This window comes from Epinephelus moara, chromosome 17 (assembly GCF_006386435.1).
Source record: "Epinephelus moara isolate mb chromosome 17, YSFRI_EMoa_1.0, whole genome shotgun sequence".
In the NCBI taxonomy this organism is placed as follows: domain Eukaryota; kingdom Metazoa; phylum Chordata; class Actinopteri; order Perciformes; family Serranidae; genus Epinephelus; species Epinephelus moara.
The window spans coordinates 17,126,915-17,147,058 of record NC_065522.1 but is presented as its reverse complement, the minus strand read 5'-3'; the positions used below and the strand labels follow the sequence as shown (position 1 = coordinate 17,147,058).

The following is a 20,144-nucleotide window of genomic DNA, read 5'->3' as shown; positions in this document are numbered from 1 at the left end:
CCAGAGCCTCTCTGCTATTGGTGGATGTTTCTGTCAATCACATCCCGCTGTTCGAATAGTGGGCGGGGCTGCCTGCCTCGAGTCCCAAAGTTTTCCCAAAGTTTTTTAGCTTTGTAAAGGTAGCAAACGTAACCGGAAGTAGTAGACCTAGACGTCAAAATAGAAGCGTTATACATACTCGTTTTGGGGAAATAAGTGAGTAATAAGCTACGGGTATTAAACCATATAATCTGTAGTATAGTGTGTGAAAGTACCGAGCAAAATTAGAGCTGTAAAATACGCTAACGTCTACTTTTCGTGGCCGTTAAACACCTTGACCGGAAGTTGCACCGCCATTTTGGGTGCATAACTTCTCGGAACTTGACAGTAGCTCAAACTTTCCTCCCTCCCCCTCTTCCACTCGCTCCGTCCTTCCATCCATCCATCCATCCATCCAACCAGCCGTTGTTGTTGTTAGAGCGGTGATGGAGAAGCCGAGGGACCGCTACCGGCGCCGCTAGCTAGCAACAGTTGAAGCCAGGCTAATAAAGCGACAGAGAGCGGGTGGAGAAGTGGATAAACGGATAAACGGAGCGGAGGGAGAGAATGGAAACGGTTGAGCAGCTCGTCTCTTTCCACCACATTCAGGTCCAGTTGAGCGGGGGCGCGCCTTGGGGGTTCACGCTGAAAGGAGGGCTCGAGCACGGCGAGCCACTCATCATCACCAAAGTAAGTTCACCAAATGTCAATTGACATTATTGACACGTGCTTAAAAATGTGATTTAAGTGACTTTAAACTGCTTGAAAGTGACCCTGGTGTAATTGTTGTCAGCTCAAGCTGCACTATATTTCATTTCACACAACATTTTCTTGATATTTTTGTATTTATTCACACTTCTGGCTTCATATTTGCACTACTGTTCACTCAAACTGACTGTAGGAATTTTATTTTGTAAGGTTGTGGTTGTTGCAACACTCAAGCTCCACCAAAAACAGCAATTGTGGTTAGTTTTGCAGGCGTGTGTGACTGCTCTCTCATTCATACATGCTTTTCAGTCTGCTTGGCTGCTGCTCCCTTTGGATTCAACTTTTCAACCCAATGCAAGAAGTCTGCAAACTGCTTTTCCTGCATCCTCTCCTGTGTTTTTTGACTTCTGCACAGCTAGATCCACTCTTCCTCCTCCTTTCCTGCAGAGAATAAAAAGTTATTGTCCAAAGCTCGAGCTAAATATCCGGACCAGTTGATGTTTGTCAGCTGTCACTGTCAATGCATAGAAAAAGCCCTATATAATGTAAAGCAGTGGTTAGGCTCTCAAACTTGGAGGTCAGAGGGGTGCTAAAAGGGGTTCCCAAGAGAGATCCCTGACAAAATGGGGCTCTGTTCATCTTCCTGTCACTTCATTCACTAGAAGGTAAAAATGCCAAAGTGTTGACAGACGACTAAAACCACTTCAGATGGAGTTGGGGGCAGAAATGTGCACTACAGCAGGGTGTCTGTGGGAATCCTTGAAAAGAATTATTGTGTTTTGTTAAGATAGATTATCAGAATTGCTTTATGCTTGTTTGTCACATAGTTTACAGGTTATTGACCCCTCTTTGCAGCAGCTTACATTGACACAAGCATATTTAAGAATCAGGTTGTTGTGCAAAAACAAACTCAAGAAGTACAGGAGTTGATGGACGTGCAGACTGACATGCAGTGTTATTTCTGCAGAGCTCTAAAAGGGTTAATTTCAGGTGTGTTTTGGGGGGGGCTTTGTAAGAGATTTAGACGTGACCTCGTCTTGTGCGATAAAGTCGTGGGGGCCGACGTTTCCTCCCGGCCTCTTCTCACGGTTCCACGCTGCGGGCGGTGAGTTGCTGGAAATAAGGAGGGTGCCTTTGAATTACTGCAAGTAATTATTGGTGTGTGTTCTGCTGGGGGTGGTCTGTGTATTTGTGTGTGTGTTCAGTCCAGTGCATAAGTAGGCCGGCTGACATCCAACCTCTGCTCTCCCTCTCAGTCTTTCCTTCACTGTCCCTCGCTCCTCGCTCTGTTGAAAAGTCGCAGCGGCGGCGGTGTAAATGTTGGCCGGTATACTTCTATATTCACCACAGCACCACAGCGGGGGGAATGGAAAAGCCTGGCTCAGTCATCTGGAAACACACACACACTAAGTCACACACACAGTAACACAGCCCCTGGGAAAATGTGACTGGGACTGCTAAAGGAGATAAAAATCAAACTGTGTTCTGTGGCTGTTTTGTGTCCAGTGGCTAGTTAAAACACACACAATAAAGTAGCTCAGGCGGTGAGTGCTGGATGGGAAAATGGGGTGCAGAGAAGTGTTTAATGATTAAGTGTTAAGTCCTTGATGGAAAGGGGAGAAAGATGGGAACATGGATTGACGGTAGAGCTGAGGTGTATATTTATATGTGTGTGTGTGTGTGTGTGTGTGTTTTAGGTTTAGAGAGTTTCCTTCAGCCTCCACACAGAGGTTTACTGTGTCTGTATGGACCACATCTGAATGCAGCCATAATCCCTCACTTAAGAAAGAAAGAGGGACGAGGTAAGAGCTGAGGACCTCCAATATGGCTACCTGGGAGCACATACAGAAGACTGATAATGTTTCTAATTCATGTATTTCCAGGTTTGAGTTTTAACCATCACATTGTGTCAAGCCAAAACATTATAGCTAAATCTACATATCTTTTGTCACTTCATCCTTTTTGTGCTGGCACTCTTTTCTTATTGTCATGGCTTCCTCCAGCAATGGATAATGCCGCCAGACTACCACTGTAATATGGCGCCGCATTTACTTTGCAGTGACTCCCAATCTGATTTCCACCCACTTGACCGCCTTATACTCATGTGTAACTTTCAGTACCAGTTCCACCTCACTGTTAGTACAAGCAAAGAAATCTCTGGTCTTACTTTTCGCCATCTCGGTAGTATTTTCTGTAATTAAGCAACTACGTGCAGAGAAGACAATCTGCTTCCTGTTTACACTGGCACGTGCATGCCCAGTGTACTTAAATGGTCAAAAGTGTTTTCAGGCCTGTTTGAATGGAGGGAAACACCCATATTTTCAGAGACTGTAACTTAAGAAATGCCGTTTAGAATTGAAAAGTATTAGTTTGGCTGTGGCCATAGTGTGGATCTTCTTTCTACTGAGATTTATGCCAGAGGAGTGTGATTAGGGGTCTAGCGCTGACAGTAGTTGATCAGTTGATTAGTCGGTCTTCAGAAAATTAGTCCCCAAATATTCCAAGAATCAGTTAGTCATTTATAAGCCTTATATCAGGCAAAGTGTTTGCTGATCCCAGCTTCTCAAACCTGTGGAAATTTACAGCTTTCGCAGTAGTAATCATTTTAAATGGAATATCTTTGTGTTTAGAACAAAACAAACCATTTGAAGACATCATTTTGGGGTCTAGCAACTTGTGAAAGGCCTGAATTGTGGCGTTAGCAGGCTAAGCCCGTTCTTCCTAACGCCTCAAGTTCTTCTTCCATGAGACGTCTTAATGCAGGCCAGATTGGATCTATATAATCCCTCCAACAGGTTCAGGATCTGCGACAGGGTCTCCTACTAGTCAGAAGTGTCCAGAACAACTAATCAAAAATGTGTAACTTGCACCCCTGTATGATACTCTCACAGATTTATATCAGGTTTAAAAAAGATTGTTAAAGTGACTTTTTGTGTATGTCAGGAGCATATCCTTGAAAGAGTGAGTCTGCCGTTTTTTGAAGCAGTCATGAAACATGCATGAGACATATAGTGCATAAAAATGTGCCCGTTGCCCTCTCAGGATGTGCATGTTTTGGGGGAGTGTGTGTGTGTGTGTGTGTTTGTGACCCTTTTTAAAGTGTGTTCACTGCTGGAGGGGGGAAGGGAGGTTTTCTAGAGTCTGAGACAGCAGAGGGATATAAGCCATTTGGTCAACATTCCTCTGGGAGCATAACAAATTACCACTGTTGGGTGTGTGTGTGTGGATGTGTGTGGAGATTTTGCACATGTGTGCGTTCATACCTACTACATGTGCAGTGCTCATAATGATCTGAATATCTGAATGGAATACTTGTCTTCTGTTCAGCCAGTGATCAGCTGTGCGATGACACGGTGAGTTTAAGGTTTTATCTGTCCAGTCAGTCATTAGCCTGGCTACTCAGTCAGCCATTCAGTGAGTCAGCCTATCAGCCTGTTGGCGAGTTATTAGCCGGTCAGTCAGTCGAGGCTTAACCATGTTTTATGACAATGCATATAAAGGTTGTTGAGGTGGCGTGGAAATAAGAGTGCATGTTTACAGACTAAAAGACATGATGCAACCATGCTTTAAGGGTAATTTATCTTTTAAAACTCTACCAGTTGTCATTTCCATGTGTTTTGTGACATTTCTTATGTCCTCTGTGTTAAATGTGGTTGTTGTGATGACAGAGCGTTGAGTTCCACCCATTGTTGCGTTTGACAGAGCAGCTGCTGCTGTTGAACTGTCAGCTCACTTTCGTATGTGGTTTTATGATGTACTCTGGTGATCTCTGCTGAGGACATTTTTGTGTCTCCTCAACAGTTTTTTGGCTGCACTGTGGTCCCAGACTTTTAAGGCGGGTGCTCCCACGGGACAGTTTGGCATCCAAAAAAATGTGAATCAGCCTTTGCCTTAAAACCTCCAAGATGGTGTTGCTAAATTTCACTGCCCCTTCTCTGCAGTGATGAGTCTAACTTAATGCTGTGAATTTAAGAATCAATCCCAGTTGTTTTGATGGATCCCAGTTGCTTGTGTGAACTGTCTGGACTCCAGACCTCTGCAGACCAGACGTGTCTGCTATCTAAATGAACATCAGAGTCTACATGTTGTACAAGAATCTGTCTGAGTGGGCTGAAGCAGAGCATGGTCTGTGTGCTGCTGTCGTTATCTTCATTATTTTCATTTTATGTCTGTATATTATGGAGATGAGGGAGTTGTTGTTATTACCTACAATTTGTCCGCAGCGATGTTTTATAGAAGAGATTTTATACAAAGATCGGTCTTAGATATGTTTTGGATGTCAAAGAAAAAAGGAGGTTTCATTCTTCGTGATGCATGCTTGGCGCATCTGTGAGGGTGTCTGCATAGTGAAAGTGACCACACCATCGGACACAGCCCTTTTGTGGGAGTCCTGTGCTGAAGAGTTTTTGATACACTGCTACTTATAGTTTGGGACAATATTGGTGTTCTGCAAGGAGAAACCTGCAAAGAGTATAAAGGCCAAAACACACTGGTGGCTAGACATGCGTTGGCGCTCCAAGACACGCCGTCCCGCGGCACTTCATGCCAATGTCCTATTTCTAGCCTCGCCGCCCCTGGAATTAAATGCATTTTTCCGTCACTCGCTCTCTGCTTGTACATACCAGCTCCCGTAGCAACTCCTTTTCTCTGCTCCCATGGCAGCTTGACTCTTCTCCTCACTATGGATGCATTACGAGAGCTCTGTTGATCTTGCTTTGTCCCATGTGTGATGAAAACTGGATGAGAAGAGACTCACTGATGAGGCTGAGAAACATCCAGAGCTAAACGACTCACAATCCCATCATTATAAAGACAATTGCCAAAAAGATACTCTCTGGCAAGTCGTAGCTCTGGAGATCAGCTCTTCAGGTTAGAAATCCACTTTAAGTAGTGGGTGTCCACACATGATTTTAAGCTAATGCATAGATGGAAAATGTACAGACCTTACAGTAACAATAACTTTGTTTGGTCGTCCAGACTGTGCTTACTGACAACTACTGTACGTAATACACTGACTATGGAGAACTACCCCTCATTACTCTACTGCAAAACATCCAAACTTTCCCTGAAAACAGCATCTTATTCACTTTTCACATGAAGAAACAGGTCCAGTCTGTTCCGAGAGTATTAGCTGACCACTGGCTTGGCCACTCCTCGCTAAGTGCCACACAGTCCGTTTTCCTTGCGGTCCACATGTTCTATAAATCTGGATTCATTGCCATTTTTATTCTCCTCTCAGTCAAACCGCCAACAATGAGCCCATCTCCCAGGCTCTCCAACCACTGAAACCAACAGCGCACTACTGACCCACAATGGGAGGTAACTTTGGTTGTTTGTGATGAAAACTTTGACTGAGCTGAACTCCTTATATTTCCTTTTTTGTTTTTGAGAGAGTAAATCATTGGTATTTCTTTGAATTTTGGGTTATTTCTTTGGTTGTTGTTAGATTGTGTGGTTTCCCCCACTGAAAATGTCATGTATCCTTTATATGAACTTCTTTGGTGGACGTTTTAGTTGTTAGGTAGGTCTTATGATGTACTCATTGGATGAATGACGATGCAGATTGAGAGAGTTGTATGAGTAGTCAACTGGCAGCACATCCCCTTGATTTGAGGTTAAGTTTCTCTACAAGTTGAACAGCAGAAACAGGATTTAGCATTAGCAAATTTCAAGGTATGTAGTTCAAGATCATTAGGCCCGTTTCCACTGAAGAAGTTCTTGGTACTATTTGGGGGCAGGAACTACTACAGGAACGTCCTTTTGCTCGGCCCTCTCAACCGCTGTGTCTCCACTGAGAGAGCGGAGTAGGAGGAAGGTTCCTGTAAAGTTACCGGGCTCTGTATGTGACGTAATCGTTGCGCGACCATTTTGACCGGGGCGACGTAGGGGTGTAGGGACACCGTTAGCCGTTAGTGGTGTCTGTAATAAATCCGGTCACGGTCCGTGAAAAAAATATTTTTTCCAGCGGATGTCTTAGTTACAACATGATTGAGCTAACTGGAGTAGTTTCATGTCGTATCCGACAACGGGAGGCTTATAACAGATGACGTCCTGATGTTAGCTTTGCTGCTGCTGTTAGCTGTCCCTGTCAGCTGATGCTTTCATCAAATCACATCGTGATTTCCCAAAACTGAATAAATACCACACATAGCAACACAAAACTGCTTTGCTAGCTCAGTCATGTTGTAACTAAGATATCCGCTGGAAAAAATGTTTTATTCACGGACCGTTTATTGAGTTATTACAGACACCACTAACAGCTAACGGTTAGCCCAGCTAATCTACGATAACCATGTTATTAATTACAAAACGTCACATCCCGCCTTGAGTATATCCAATCAGCACCAAGTAATCCCCAAGCCCCAGCCAGGAGTTTCGGAACTCTGTGTTTCGGGGGTGGTTCCTGCGGTGGAGACACGCACCAACGGCCCCGGCCACATAAAATTACTCTGAAATTCCTGCGGTGGAAACGGGCCTTTATATAAGAGGCTAAACTTGATAAATATGTACTGTTGTCTTTTGCTGCAGGATTTTGAAATATCTTGGTGCGCACGTTCACCTCAGCTAAACTCAAACTGCTCCATGTGGGCATTGATGTTGTGGATGAACCTCCTGTTTTCTATTTGTGGCTTAAAGGGATTCTTCTTCTTCTTCTGCTGCTGTTGGAAATCGGGCCATGTTTCTTGTGGGGGGCATTCCAGCAGATGTATGTTTGAAAACAGTCTGGAATTTGATTCGCCCAGAAGAGGGAACAGAAGATGGAGACGATAATCTCTCTTTCTGACTTTTGTCCTGCTGTTGACAGTAACAGAAATCAGGGGATTGTACAAAAGAATGTTTTGACATGTGGTCGAAGGTATGCAACCAAATGTCTTGGGTTGGTAAACAGCTGTGTGTGTGTGTGTGTGTGTGTGTGTGTGTGTATTGCTTCCTACATTCCAGTGAAGGTAGCCTCCAGTAGCAATCTGCTCTGCAGGGGGTAGATGAGGATGCCATCAGATAGAGATGCTATTGTCTCTACTGTGTGTGTGTGTGTGTGTGTGTGTGTGTGTGTGTGTGTGTGTGTGTGTGTGTGTGTGTGTTTCCATGTCCTCTGCCCTGACTTGCTTCGCTAACTGTCCTAACTAACCAAAAACATATGTTGTGCAGCAGCATAGTACACAATAGAGCATATTGATGAGGGAGACGGAGCCTATTCATGTTTCTGACTAATTATATTAAGTTTTGCATAAAGAACAGGATGGGAAATGGAATAATTGAATCATATCAAGTCATTTATGAAGCAAACATGTCAGACATTCACTGGTTCCAGCTTCTCCCATGAATGTTTGCTTTTTCTTTAGTCTAAACTGAATGTCTTGGGGTTTGGATTGTTGGTCAGACAAAACAAACAATTTAAATAAGTCACATTGGGCTGTGGGAAATTGATGGAGATTAATCAAAAATAAACGTAATTATAACTTGCAGCCTTATTTCTCAGTCAGTATATATTTTGATGTACAGTGTGACCTTTTGGCTTAAACAAAAAGCTGTTTCTGCTCAGGCTCAGACTTATGCCTGGCCCACAGTGCCTGCATGATCAGTGCGTGACAGCTACCTTGCTGCTGCGGCTCACACTTGTGCAGTGTTTACACAGACAGCGTTGCTGCTGCAGTGCCACTGCAGAGTTGCCTGCTGCTGTAATTACTGTATTTCCGCAATTAAAAGGCAGTACTTGCTTCATTTATGGAGCCGTGCAAGCCACTGCATTGTCAACAGCACTGTCATGCAAACATTTCACAATAAAAGGCCTTTGTGTTAACAGAGGAAGGGATTATATCCAGGCCTTTTATTTTGAAATATATACCTTGATAGTGAAACTGTTTATGGGTATGATAACCAGATTGTTGAGTGTTTGCTTTAAGATACTGTCCCATTCCCATTATCAGTCCTAAATCTCTGACTCCTGAAGACCAGATTAAATTGCACTGTGTGTGTGTGTGTGTTTTGGGGTGGGGTGGGTTGGAATGTCTCTATCTCTGATCTGTGGAGCCTTTAGCTGTTTCTTTTACGTCTGCAGGCACACACACTGAAATACCAACCTCTCTCTGTGTACAGCAGCACACTGACCCTCAAACTCACACCACATTTATATCATGTGTGCTTGTAATGTGTGTGTGTTTGTGTGTCATGGAAAAAGTGAAGATAATATGAAAGCTACATGGGAGATGTCTGTCATAGCTGAACTTTGTTTTGTCTTGTTGTATTTAGTGAGCGGTGTGTGTGGGGGTGTAGAAGTCCTGACCTGAGGCTGCTGCAGTTGTTATTGTTTTTGTCCGGCGCTCTGCATTTTACCCTCTCACTGGGGGGCAACACACACACTCACGCGCGCGCACCTCAGCCATGTTTTCTTTTTTTCTCACATTACACCAAAATTGCATCTTGATGCGCTGGAGAGCAGCCTTTTGAAACCCCTGTAGGGTTTTGTGTTCTGCTGATTTGCAAATTTGACCTGCAGTTCAGGGTTTCCTCCTGAAACAGCACTGGTGGAGGTGATGTGTTCAGGGCACCCCCCACAAGACTGTTTTTTTTCCTCAACTCAACAGCAAGACAAAATAAAAGAAACTGAAAGCAGGGATGGATTTTCTTTCAACCTAAGAGTCCTTTAAGAAAAGGACTTTTGGGATGTAAAGGTCTCCGCATGCTTGGAACAGTGTCTGACAACCCCTCTCAGGAGGATTATGTCTGATCATTTTTTTAACACACTTTAGTTGTTAGCCAGATATGAATGTGAGAAAGTGGACACATTTAAACCCCACTAATTTAAAAAAAAAAGTACTTCTGTCACTTGACGTGTGTAGAGAGTTCCGGATGAATGGAAGATTGAGGCATGTAGGGAGAAAGGACAGACCCACAGGTCACTGTGGGTTCAGTATTAGCTTCTGCTCCATTTTTGTTGTTTAGCAATGCGATTGGTCTTCGTGGTATTTGTCCTGACCCTCTTTAACTTCAAGTGGATGGCTGGGTATGAAGTAACAGTGACAAGCGGCTGCTCCATTTTCCCCAAAAACTCTCGGTGACCAGAAAAAAAGGGCAAACATGCAGCACTCAGCACAGAATAGACGCTCAGCAGATTGTGGCATTTGTAGCATAGTGTTAATACGCGGTGTTCCCATGGAACTTAGAAAAAACGTGAACATAGCAGTTGTGGTTGTGGTATTGCGGTGATCGCAGTCGCCCTAGTTAACATACAAAGATTCGTGGCAGTGATTAATTTTGTGTTGTATTTACTCCAGACGCTAGATAGCCATTTCACTCTTCCACTCCAACGTAACAACATATTGCTGTGATAAATTAAAATGCATGTCCCACTGTTATGATTGCATTAAAAATCAACTTTTTAAACTCAGATTTTTATATAAATTTGCAGTATATCCCTTTTCTTACAGTATTCCCATATATCGCGATATATTGAATTGTAACCCCTGATCGTGATATGCATCGTATTGCCACACTCTTGCCAGCACACAGCCCGAATCTCTTGTGGTAGATTGTCTTTCTAATATCTAAGGAAAACACAGACTAACAGTGTTGTTGTACGTTCAGTCCTTGTTGTCTGACGCTGTAATAACATCTAAAGACTCTGTTTATCCTGTTCTTTTAATCCCACCTTGTTCCCAGTTTCTCCTTATAACATTTTCCACCAACCACACTGCAGCTATTACGTGTAACGTTTAATGACGTTAGAAGCAGTTTCTGAGCTATTATGTCAGATTAAGCGAGGCTGTTACGGGGCATAATGTGTGTGTTTTCTGTGCGTCCGTGTTTATATGTTTACAGTTTATTGCAACGTAGCCATGCCCCAAACCAAAGAATGTACCACACACACTCACACACACACATTCCACCATGAAATGTGGTCCACTCTCGTGGCTATCCTGGCACGTTGACTCCAGTTTGTGGTCTAAAATGACACAAAACTCTCTTTGTTTACTGGATCTTCTCTCGTCGCCGTCCCTCCCGTCTGCTCTCGGTGGCGTCTGAAGGAAACATCCTTTCATCCCTCCCATCTCCCTGACCTTGTCAGGCGATGGGGGTAACTTTTGGGGATGTAAAGTAGGATTTTGCGAGTCAGAACTTCCCTCACGTTCTCTTCTCGTTGGAAGTTGGACGAATGGAACCTCTGAGTGGGTAACCAAAATTTGTGGGTGCAGGGTGGAGGGGGACTGTGGGTGTGCTGCATTTCTCGTGGTTAGGATTTATGAGGAGTTTGCCCAAATTGTTAATTCATCTCATGGGTTTGAGTGACTTTGGTTGGATTTGGGTTTCTGAAAGCTGATTAAAGCTGCTGATAATCGATATTCAATGTCTCCTTTCCTTTAAATAAGAAGGATTTAGTGTCTGCGTCTGGGTTTTAATCTTTGCATACTGACAGAAAGCCTCTGAAACAGCATTTCTGACCACTGTGGGCTACAGAAACTCGGCTGAAATGTAGACTAATTGAACAATGTAAACATGAATACCTCTATGAAAGTTGGGAGGCTTTGGGATAAATGTACTGCCCTTAAAAACAATAAGAAAACATGTTAAACATCTGAAAATGTGCAAAAACGTTGCTTTTCATTGCAGGTTTTGCAACAGTTTTCCAGGATGTTTCCTTCTTTTTCAAATACTCATTACCTCTGCAGAAATGCTTCTGTTTTTTAAAGGAAAGCATGTAAGGACAGGAAAAAAGGCACAAATCCTTGATCAGTTTTTACCCAGAAAAAATAAGTTAAAGTTCAAATAAACCTGATTAAGCAACCAAGTGAGCATTAAAGAGTCTTCTCTGTCTAAGACATCCGGAGCTTTGATTAAAACATCCAGACTGAGCTTGCGAAAGATTGGCGATGGCCAGGGTGTGATAGGGATGGATGGGAGACCGAAATGTAGGAAAGATGGATTGACTGGGACAGACAGACGAATAGAAATGTAAGGAGCACAAAGGAAGATGGTGGATTAAGGAGGAAAAAAAGGTGAATGAAGAGAAAAGACCAAGACAGGGTGTGAGATGCATGAAAATATAGGAAAAAGAAAGATGAGTTGATTGGAATAGAAAAGGGGGGGGGGGGTTGTGTTCAGCTGCCTTAGCTGTAGGCTGATAGATGGATAATAGGTGGATGGAGAGATAATAGATCAAAAGAGGACGTGGGGGGAAAAGGACAGCCAGGGAAGGAAGAGTAAAAGGTTTCAGATGTCTGGACACAGCTGCCAGATTGATGCTTTCCTGCCTTTTTGTCTGCATTTATGAGTCCTTGAACACATCGGTAGCTGTGTTTTTGCCTCTGTGGGTGACTTCAGTTGTATCTCAAAATCGGAAAATCCTCATAAACATAGTTAATGTCTTTATTGTTAACATCCTTGTTTGCTACATAGTTCTCTGCTTCCCTGGCTATTTTTCCATTGGTCACATTACTACATTTTAAGTGTGTTACAGTCCACCTGTTTATGTGCAATCCTTTTGAACTTTAAAAAACTTACGAGAAAGTGAATGGAAACACACTTAAGCAGCGAAGAAATCAGGTTTTACATGAGTCATGGGAAACCTCCATTTGACTGAAATTTCCTATGAAACTTAAAGGAATACTTCAACCCCCACATGATTGTTTGTACATGAGCTACTTACCCCATGTTATGTTGAATTCCTGAACAAAACTTGCATGCCTCTGGTGAACGAAGAATCCAAAAACTGAGAAAATTCTTCATAAATTAAAAAACAGTAAAACTACATCAAACCATCTGTTTACAAATTCTCACACAACTCGTGCAGTATAATCAAAGTCTCATTTATCCAGTCTTGGTTTTGTCATTTGTCAGTAATGCTAATATTTTTAGCACAAGCCTATGGCATTTTGCATTATATAAATTAGCCTTGTGGCTAGCAGACTTTTCCTCCACTCATATGCAGCCAGGGACAACAGCAACATTTAACAAAGGCAATGTTACAAAATTCGGCTCCATTACAACTCACAAGGTTCACTTACAAAACAACTGTCTTACACTAAACACATTTTCCAAACAAATATAACATGCTAACGTTATTATCATAAAAAAAAACACTGCTCCTTAGCGCCACCAGTGGTTGAAATCTCCACAGGGTATCTTAAGCTAAAATTAAACAAGAGGTCTTATTTATTAAGAGTAAAGCACTCAAACTTAGTTAATCTGCTTCCCCTAGTCTTTGTCCATGAGGTTTTAATGCACTGTACTGACAGTGGCCTGGCAACATCAGCAAACAATCCCGAAACTGTCATCACATTTTGATTCAATTGTTGAGGAAAAAATAAATATAAATAACCAAAACTATTTGAAGCATCGCTCATAATAAACTCCAGGGGCTTTAGAGCAAATAAACAAAGATGTAGGAATGTTAGGCAATAAAAAGGTCCTTCCAGGTAAATTTCCTTGTGTGGTTTCTGTTTGTTTTACAGTGGCAAGTGTTAATTAGAGATGAGTGATGTTTGTGTACTCATAAAACTGATATCCCTGTGCAGTAGCTTCTCAAATCTGTCCACAACTGTAAATTAACTGTTGTTGTTTTAACACTGATGACAGTTTTGGTATGCGGCCATCGTTTAAGATAATTGTTGTCGACTAATGACCAGTTTCACCTATAAATAAAGATGTAGAGAAGCACTTATTTGTCTCGCAGCTGGCTATATGTAGATGTAGCAGGTGCAAAATTGTGGTGGATGTTATAAAAAAGTCCAACTACCATTTAAAAAATGCTGAATTCAGCCTGATATCAGCATCTATTCCACAGATGGATTTTCATTGCTAAATGTCAGATACTTTGAACAATTTTGGGCCTCAACCTTTCCAGCGTGATACGTTATGACTCTCATAAAAATACTTGAATAGAAGCCCAGATAAAATATGGAGAGTTTGAAAGCTGGCACGGCAGCTTTGATCCGACAGAAAGTAAAAATACACACAATGCACCCTCTCATGCCTCCAGGCAGATCTCAGCGGAGAGGGCAAGGTCGTTCAGTGCACAATAAGAAGTTAATGTTTCACCCGTATGTCAGTGCGTGTGCATTTGTGTCTGTGTGCGATAAAGAGGACACACACACACACACACACACACATGCATGCGCACTCACACACACATATATGACATTGATGGATCAATCCTGTCTGTCACCAGGTCGCTGCCTTTTAACCTCTGCTATTGTCAGCGCTGGTCACCGGATCTAATGGCTTCCATACTCCACCAGAAACATACCGCCAGGGGTGTGTGTGTGTGAGCGTGTGTGGACACAGTATATATTTCAATTGTCACACACAAGAATTGAATAACCATTAAAAGATGAAATAAGTAGCTTGGGGCAGAGCTATAAGACCTAAAATCCATATAATGACACATGGTCACATTTACTTTAAAGAAAACTCCAGTGTTTTCCAACCTTGGTCGTACTCTCACAATCATGGCTATGGTTCATGCTAACTTGCTAACACTATTACTTAGACAAGGCAACATATACAGTATGAAGGCAAGCAGCATGATCCAACGAAAGCTTTATAAATAAATTGAAATTAGTTGCTGTGGATTTAGTGGTAGAATGGTAGCAAACAAATAAAAGCTTTGTTTAAGAACAATACTGTATTTGTCCTTTAATGATACAAAATTAAATTTTGGGCTTATTTTATTACATCAGTGCATTTTATTTCCTTTCTCGTGATGGATTATTTGTGATGTTTGACCTAATTAATAACAGTATGAGCAGTTGTACAGACTCCACTGTGAGCTGATGGTTGGTTAGATGTCATTTAGTTTTGTAGTTGTTCCTCAGCTTACTTGTAATGTGGGATTTAAACTATGTATTGCATTTGCAACATGAGTAAATATGGGTTATGCAGGATTTATACTTCTGTGTTGAATTGAAACCATACCTATGCCTTAGCCTGACATGCGCCTCCCCAGAAATGTAACTACATGTGCCGGCAACGCAGACCTCCTGTCTTTTTTTTTTTGCTAGCTGAAACCATTTCCCTCAGTGGAAACAAAGCTTTTATTTACTTTAATTTCTCAGATAAGAAACGATAAATTGTGAAGACAATAAAGCCTGCACAAAAATAGCATTTTAAGTCTTGTGTGTGATTCATCCTGGCTTCATATGAGCAGAGGAAATCTCCACTAGTCGCTACGCTAATTTATACAATGTAAAATGCCATAGGCTTGTGCTGATAACGTTAGCATGTTGTATTTGTTTGGAAAACATGTTTAGTATAAGACAGTTGTTTTGTCAGTGAACCTTGTGAGCTGTAATGGAGCTGAATTTTGTAACATTGTCTTTGTTAAATGTTGCTGTTGTCCCTGGTTTCATATGAGGAGAGGAAAAGTCTGCTAGCTGCTAGGCTAATTTATACAATGTAAAATGCCATAGGCTTGTGCTAAAAACATCAGCATGTTGTATTTGTGTGGAAAATGTGTCCAGGGGTGGGTGTTGAGTCTTTTATTTCTTTTATTTAGCTTTTAGTCTGTTGTCTGTTTCCTCCAGGTCTTCCAGGTCAACCGAAATTTGCTTGAAATGAATTTGTGTTGTAATGAACACCCAGCAACAAATATCCAGTAATGGCAGCTATATAAATATTCAATGTGGAATCTGTTGTATTCATTAGGAATCTAGTATTGAAAGTCAGTGACAATGTTATGTCTGCTGTGTTGCATCCAAATATACCTTCATGTACAATAAACAATCCTCCAAAGATTGTTTTCTCGTTTCTGTACATGTAGCATTGTTCTAGATTAAGTTTACCCAATTGCATAACCAGCGTAGTTTCCTCTTGTGTTTATTTGTGTTTTCGTATGTCTCTATTAGCTTGAAGCCTCTAAGTGTCCTCATAAAACCTCTCCGAGTTTAACTGTTTTCATTTGTGTGTTTATGTCGTCCCCATATCAACCCCGAGTGCTCTAATCCAACCCCAAAAATGGACTTTTTCCCTTTTGGTGTGTACATATACACAAACCTCAGTGTGAGTACATGTGACAAGGAGAATATCACACTGCCAGAAAGTGTGTATTGTCTCTTTTCTGTGTGTGACAGAGGTGAAGTGTCACTGTTTGAGTGTCAGGCTTACGGTGGATTAGAAAGACCCAGTTGTGTATATGTGAGAGTGTGTGGGGGTGGTGGTTGTGGTGGATTATGGGAGTTTGAGTGTGTGTTTTTATGATGGATAGACGTGGATGATGGTTTAAGGTTAAGGTCTGACAGGTTGGCATGTCTTCAGGGTTGGGGGCTTGCTGCACTCCTTTGCAGAGCATTCTGGGTAGGAGAGGCTTGATGTGACCGACAGCTCGGAGTCTGTAATAAGGGGCTTGTTTTCACAGATTAAGTCAGATTTAAATGGTATTACTGGAGATTAAGGTGGTAAGCACGTCTTTCGTGTAAAGCAGTTTGGTGTCTGCACTGGATTTCCCAAACATCACATGTCAATCAAACACTGTTTAAGCCAGCTTTTTAGTTGTAAAATCTGCTTTTACAGGCTCGTCAAATTTAAGAAGCCAATGATATTAAAAATTACATTAAACACTAGATTTTCACGAAATCTTTCCTCATTTTACCCTCCTAAAATTTTATTCTCTGAATCTTGAGGGTACAGCTCTTGTGGGTGTTCATCATGGCACTTAAACACATGATGCATCCAGCCTGTTGTGCCGAATATGCTGTCATTGTGCCGTGTCCTCCTAAATTTACAAGCCGTCCAAGTCGGGGGCTGTTTGAGCCAAGCAAAAACAAGTATTTCTACATTTGTTGGCACCTCTTCAAGCAAGAGTGTTGGGGGCACGGGGGGGCTTTTTAATTTGAATTTAAAATATTTAGTCTGGTCCCGGGAGTGCGGCTAATAAAAATATACCAGCGAAGAGACCCACCAGATCGCGACCGCAGCACATTTTGAATAATTGCTGAAAATATTCTGGATTCAAAACAAATGCAAGAAACCACGGAGTCGGTGAGAGTGTTTACATATGTAAGGTTTGTGTGTAAGTGGAGGAATGCTTGAGTTGTCTTTAATAAATGTCAAGTGGACACAACAGGGCAGTGCGGACAGTGAGGACAGTATTGTTCCTTATTTTATGGTGGGTGAAGTAAGACGTGCGACCGTGTGGAGACCACTGGTCCATCTCAATGAAGGCAAGTCTGTCGGAAGAAGCCACGAGAGGCAAACAGATTGGGGAATGTAAAAATACGGAGAGGCATTCCTCCTCTGGATTTAACAAAACACACTCTGTTAACCTGAGAGAGAGGGAGAGGGGACTGATGTTCACGAGCGAGTGAGTGTTTGCTCACATGTTGGTGCTCATCCATGTGACCGGACCACAGGATGTTCCTGTGGTTTCATGTTTGAAACTCTGGACGGTTAGTAATTAGTCAAGAAGACTGATTAGGCAGTGACAACATGTTGAAAGATGTTAAAAAGTGCAAAAGATTTTTCTTTCCCTGCCTCCTTTACCCTTTCCTCCTCTCTTATCTCCTATTGATTAATTTTAATTTTTCCCCCTCTCATTTCCCTTCTTTTCCTTTTCCCTAATCTCCTCCCTTTATCTTGATTTACTCCCATTTTCTTTTTCCTTTTCTCCATGTATTCCTTCCTTTTCTGCCCTTTTCTTTTCCCCACATCTTCAATCCTTCCCTTCCTTACTTGTCCTTCCTTTCCTTTAATTTCTTCTCTTTCCCTTTCTTTCTTTTGCTCCATTTTCTTCTCTTTTCTTTTTTATCCCTTACCTTCCTCATCTCTAATCATCTACCCTTTACTCGTCTTCCCTTTCCTCTCATTCCTGTTTTCTTTTTTTTCCCTTTTATGTCCTCTCTTGTCCTTCTCATCCTTTCTTTTCCTCTGCTCTTCTTTCAGTTCCTTTCCCTTCCTTTCCCTTCCTTTCCTTTCCTTTCCTCATTTCTTTTCTTTTCTATTCCTCTCCTCTCCTTTACTCTGCCCTCCTTTAATTCCTGTACTCTCAAGTCCTTCCCTTTCCTCTTTACCTTTCCTTTCCTTTCTCTTTTCATCTGTTTTTCTTTCAGTTGCTCTCCTCTCCTTTCATATCATCACTTTTCCTTCTCATTTTTACCTTTCCTTACTTTTCCTCTGCTCGTCTTTCACTTCCTATACTCTTGAGTCCTTTCCTGTCTTTTCCTGTCCTGTCCTGTCCTGTCCCATCCCATCCCATCTCGTCTCATCCTATCCTGTCATCTTTTGTCCCCCTCATCCTGTCCTTCATTCCTCTCCTCTGCTTCTCTCTGCTCTTCTTCCAATTCCTTTACACTCCAATCCTTTCCTACCTCTTTCTTTCCTTTGTTCCTTTTTCCTCTCCTTTCCAGTCATCTCTTGTCCTTCTCATCGTTTCCTTTCCTTTCTTACTTTTCCTTCATTCTCTCCACTCCTCTGTTGTCACTCTGGTATTGAATCTGATCTTACTGTGTCAGTGAGCCGGGGTGTCTCGTTCTTCAAGGGGCCACAACACTGAAAACTTCCCCCAGAATTTGGGGCTTCTCCATCTGGGGCATTATTGTCTCGTTAACTCCCTTCCTTAATGATTCCCATGGAAAGGCCGTCTGAGGACAACACACCCCAACAGTCGCACCATCAGGGATCAGCGGACTTAGACGGCAGTGTACATGCAAACACAAACACATCGAGTTGTTGGCGCTTTTGGTGTGAGCGTGGGAGCTTTTTTCTTTTTCCATGTCGGCCGTTCCCCTCCTCCCGCCCTGATAAAGAAGGCCTTGTGTGAGCGTGGGTGTGAGGAAGGGAGGAGAAGCTCACAAGGCTCAGACTGGAGGGCAGAGGTTGATGGAGGGTGTGTGTTCCTGAGAGTGTAGAAGAGAGCTTATTTGTCATGTGTGCATATGTGCATCTGCCAAATGGAGAAGAGCAGCTGCTGGAGTGAAATAAAAAGTGCCTTGCTTTACCTGGAGAGCCACACAGGGAATATCACCCCGAAATCTGATAGTGACGACTGTTGTTAGCTCGGTAGTTAGCTGGGAGCTTTATTGCTCATTGCCTTTGACCTTTAACACGCTATATATGGAGGTAAAGCTCCTTAAAATGTTCTAGGTCCTTAGCAGCAGATCCTCACAGTCCTTAAATAGAACCAGGACATTATTTTGTCTAGCACTTTCCTGGTTCTTACTGGGATTTTTTTCCACCCACGCCGGACATGAGATGTGTTTTAAAACAGCTGCTTTTACTGTCCAAGTTGGCAGCAGTATCTCTGTTCTTACATCCTCAATTCAGCTAAGGAAACACTTCAAAATATTAAATAAATTAACAATAAGAAACTTCCAGTTGCAGCCAAGAACTGGTGGGAGCTACGCAGGGAATTAAACCTCAACTCCTGGAACCGATGGTGCCTTGCTCCACCCACGCACATGTTGCAGCAGTTCTTGCATTCACAGTCCTCAACCTCATTCTGGAGAGTAGGTCAAACACCGAGTGACTCAGACGTAAACTATAAGCAGCTCTGTACCAGCAGTGGAAATTAAGGTGAATTCAAACACTATCCAAACAGGAACTGTGGGAGAAATTGGGCTCTACCTTCAGAGCTGTATAAAGAACTGGCAGCATCGGCCTCCAGCTCCTGAAGCCGTATTTCCAAGTTGCAAACCGCCGCCACCGTCTCCAGATTCATCTCTCAGTTGAGACATTATGTTTGGGAGCTGAACGGTGGCAGCACAGACAATAGCAGAGGCATGGAGCTGGTGTGCAGCAGGGGGTCCTGGGAGCTTCTCCTCCTCCCTTGCTCCCTCCCTCCCCTCGGGGTCTTTGTCCTGGGGGGCCACAATGAGCTGAGGGGGTTCCACAGGGTCTTGGGGCATGTGTTGACCTGTCAGGTTGACGGCTTTATTTAGGGGCCTGATGCACAACGCTGACAGCCAGGAGTCAGACGTGCTTCTTGTTTGTGACATTTAAATGACTGAATAAGTGCTTTTCAAACACGTTGTAAACATATAAGATCAGATTGAATAGTAAAAGCAGCATCCCTGTGTGCGTGTGTGTGTGTGTGTGTGTGTGTGTGTGTGCGTGCACTCAGTTATCTTCTGTAAGCTTGTGTCATTCAAACATATGACACATTGATTCCGATCTTTGCGTATGAATGCTTTTCCAAGGCCTCCACAGATCCTCTTGTATTCTCTGGATGTCTTCGTGTAAACAAATGAGAAAGTGTTTCCTTCACTGTATTTCTCGCCAGCGCTTGTGTGTGTGTGTGTGTGTGATTTAAATTGCTGTATATCTTAACAGTCAAAGAAATGACACAACTTTTCCAAAACTGTGCTCAATGCCAGTGGTTTTGAGCATCTTTTCTTGTGTGTTTGTGTGTGTGTGTGTGTGTGTGTGTGTGTGTGTGTGTGTGTGTGTGTGTGTGATCCCATGCGTTGTCGTGCTTGTGTATTACACACTTG

The 20,144-nt window shown here is 42.5% G+C and overlaps 1 protein-coding gene across 2 annotated transcripts in view; it reads left to right on the top strand.

The window, feature by feature from the left end:
- The first annotated feature begins 420 nt into the window (after positions 1-420).
- Positions 421-20,144, top strand: part of shroom4 (shroom family member 4) — an 80,993-nt gene continuing 61,269 nt past the window's right edge. For both annotated transcript variants that reach the window (XM_050066535.1, XM_050066532.1), the window contains exon 1: positions 421-708. Coding sequence is in view for 1 of the 2 variants with exons in the window: in XM_050066532.1 (XP_049922489.1) it covers positions 586-708 (123 nt within the window). In the remaining variant the exon portion in view is untranslated. The remainder of the gene's footprint in view (positions 709-20,144) is intronic.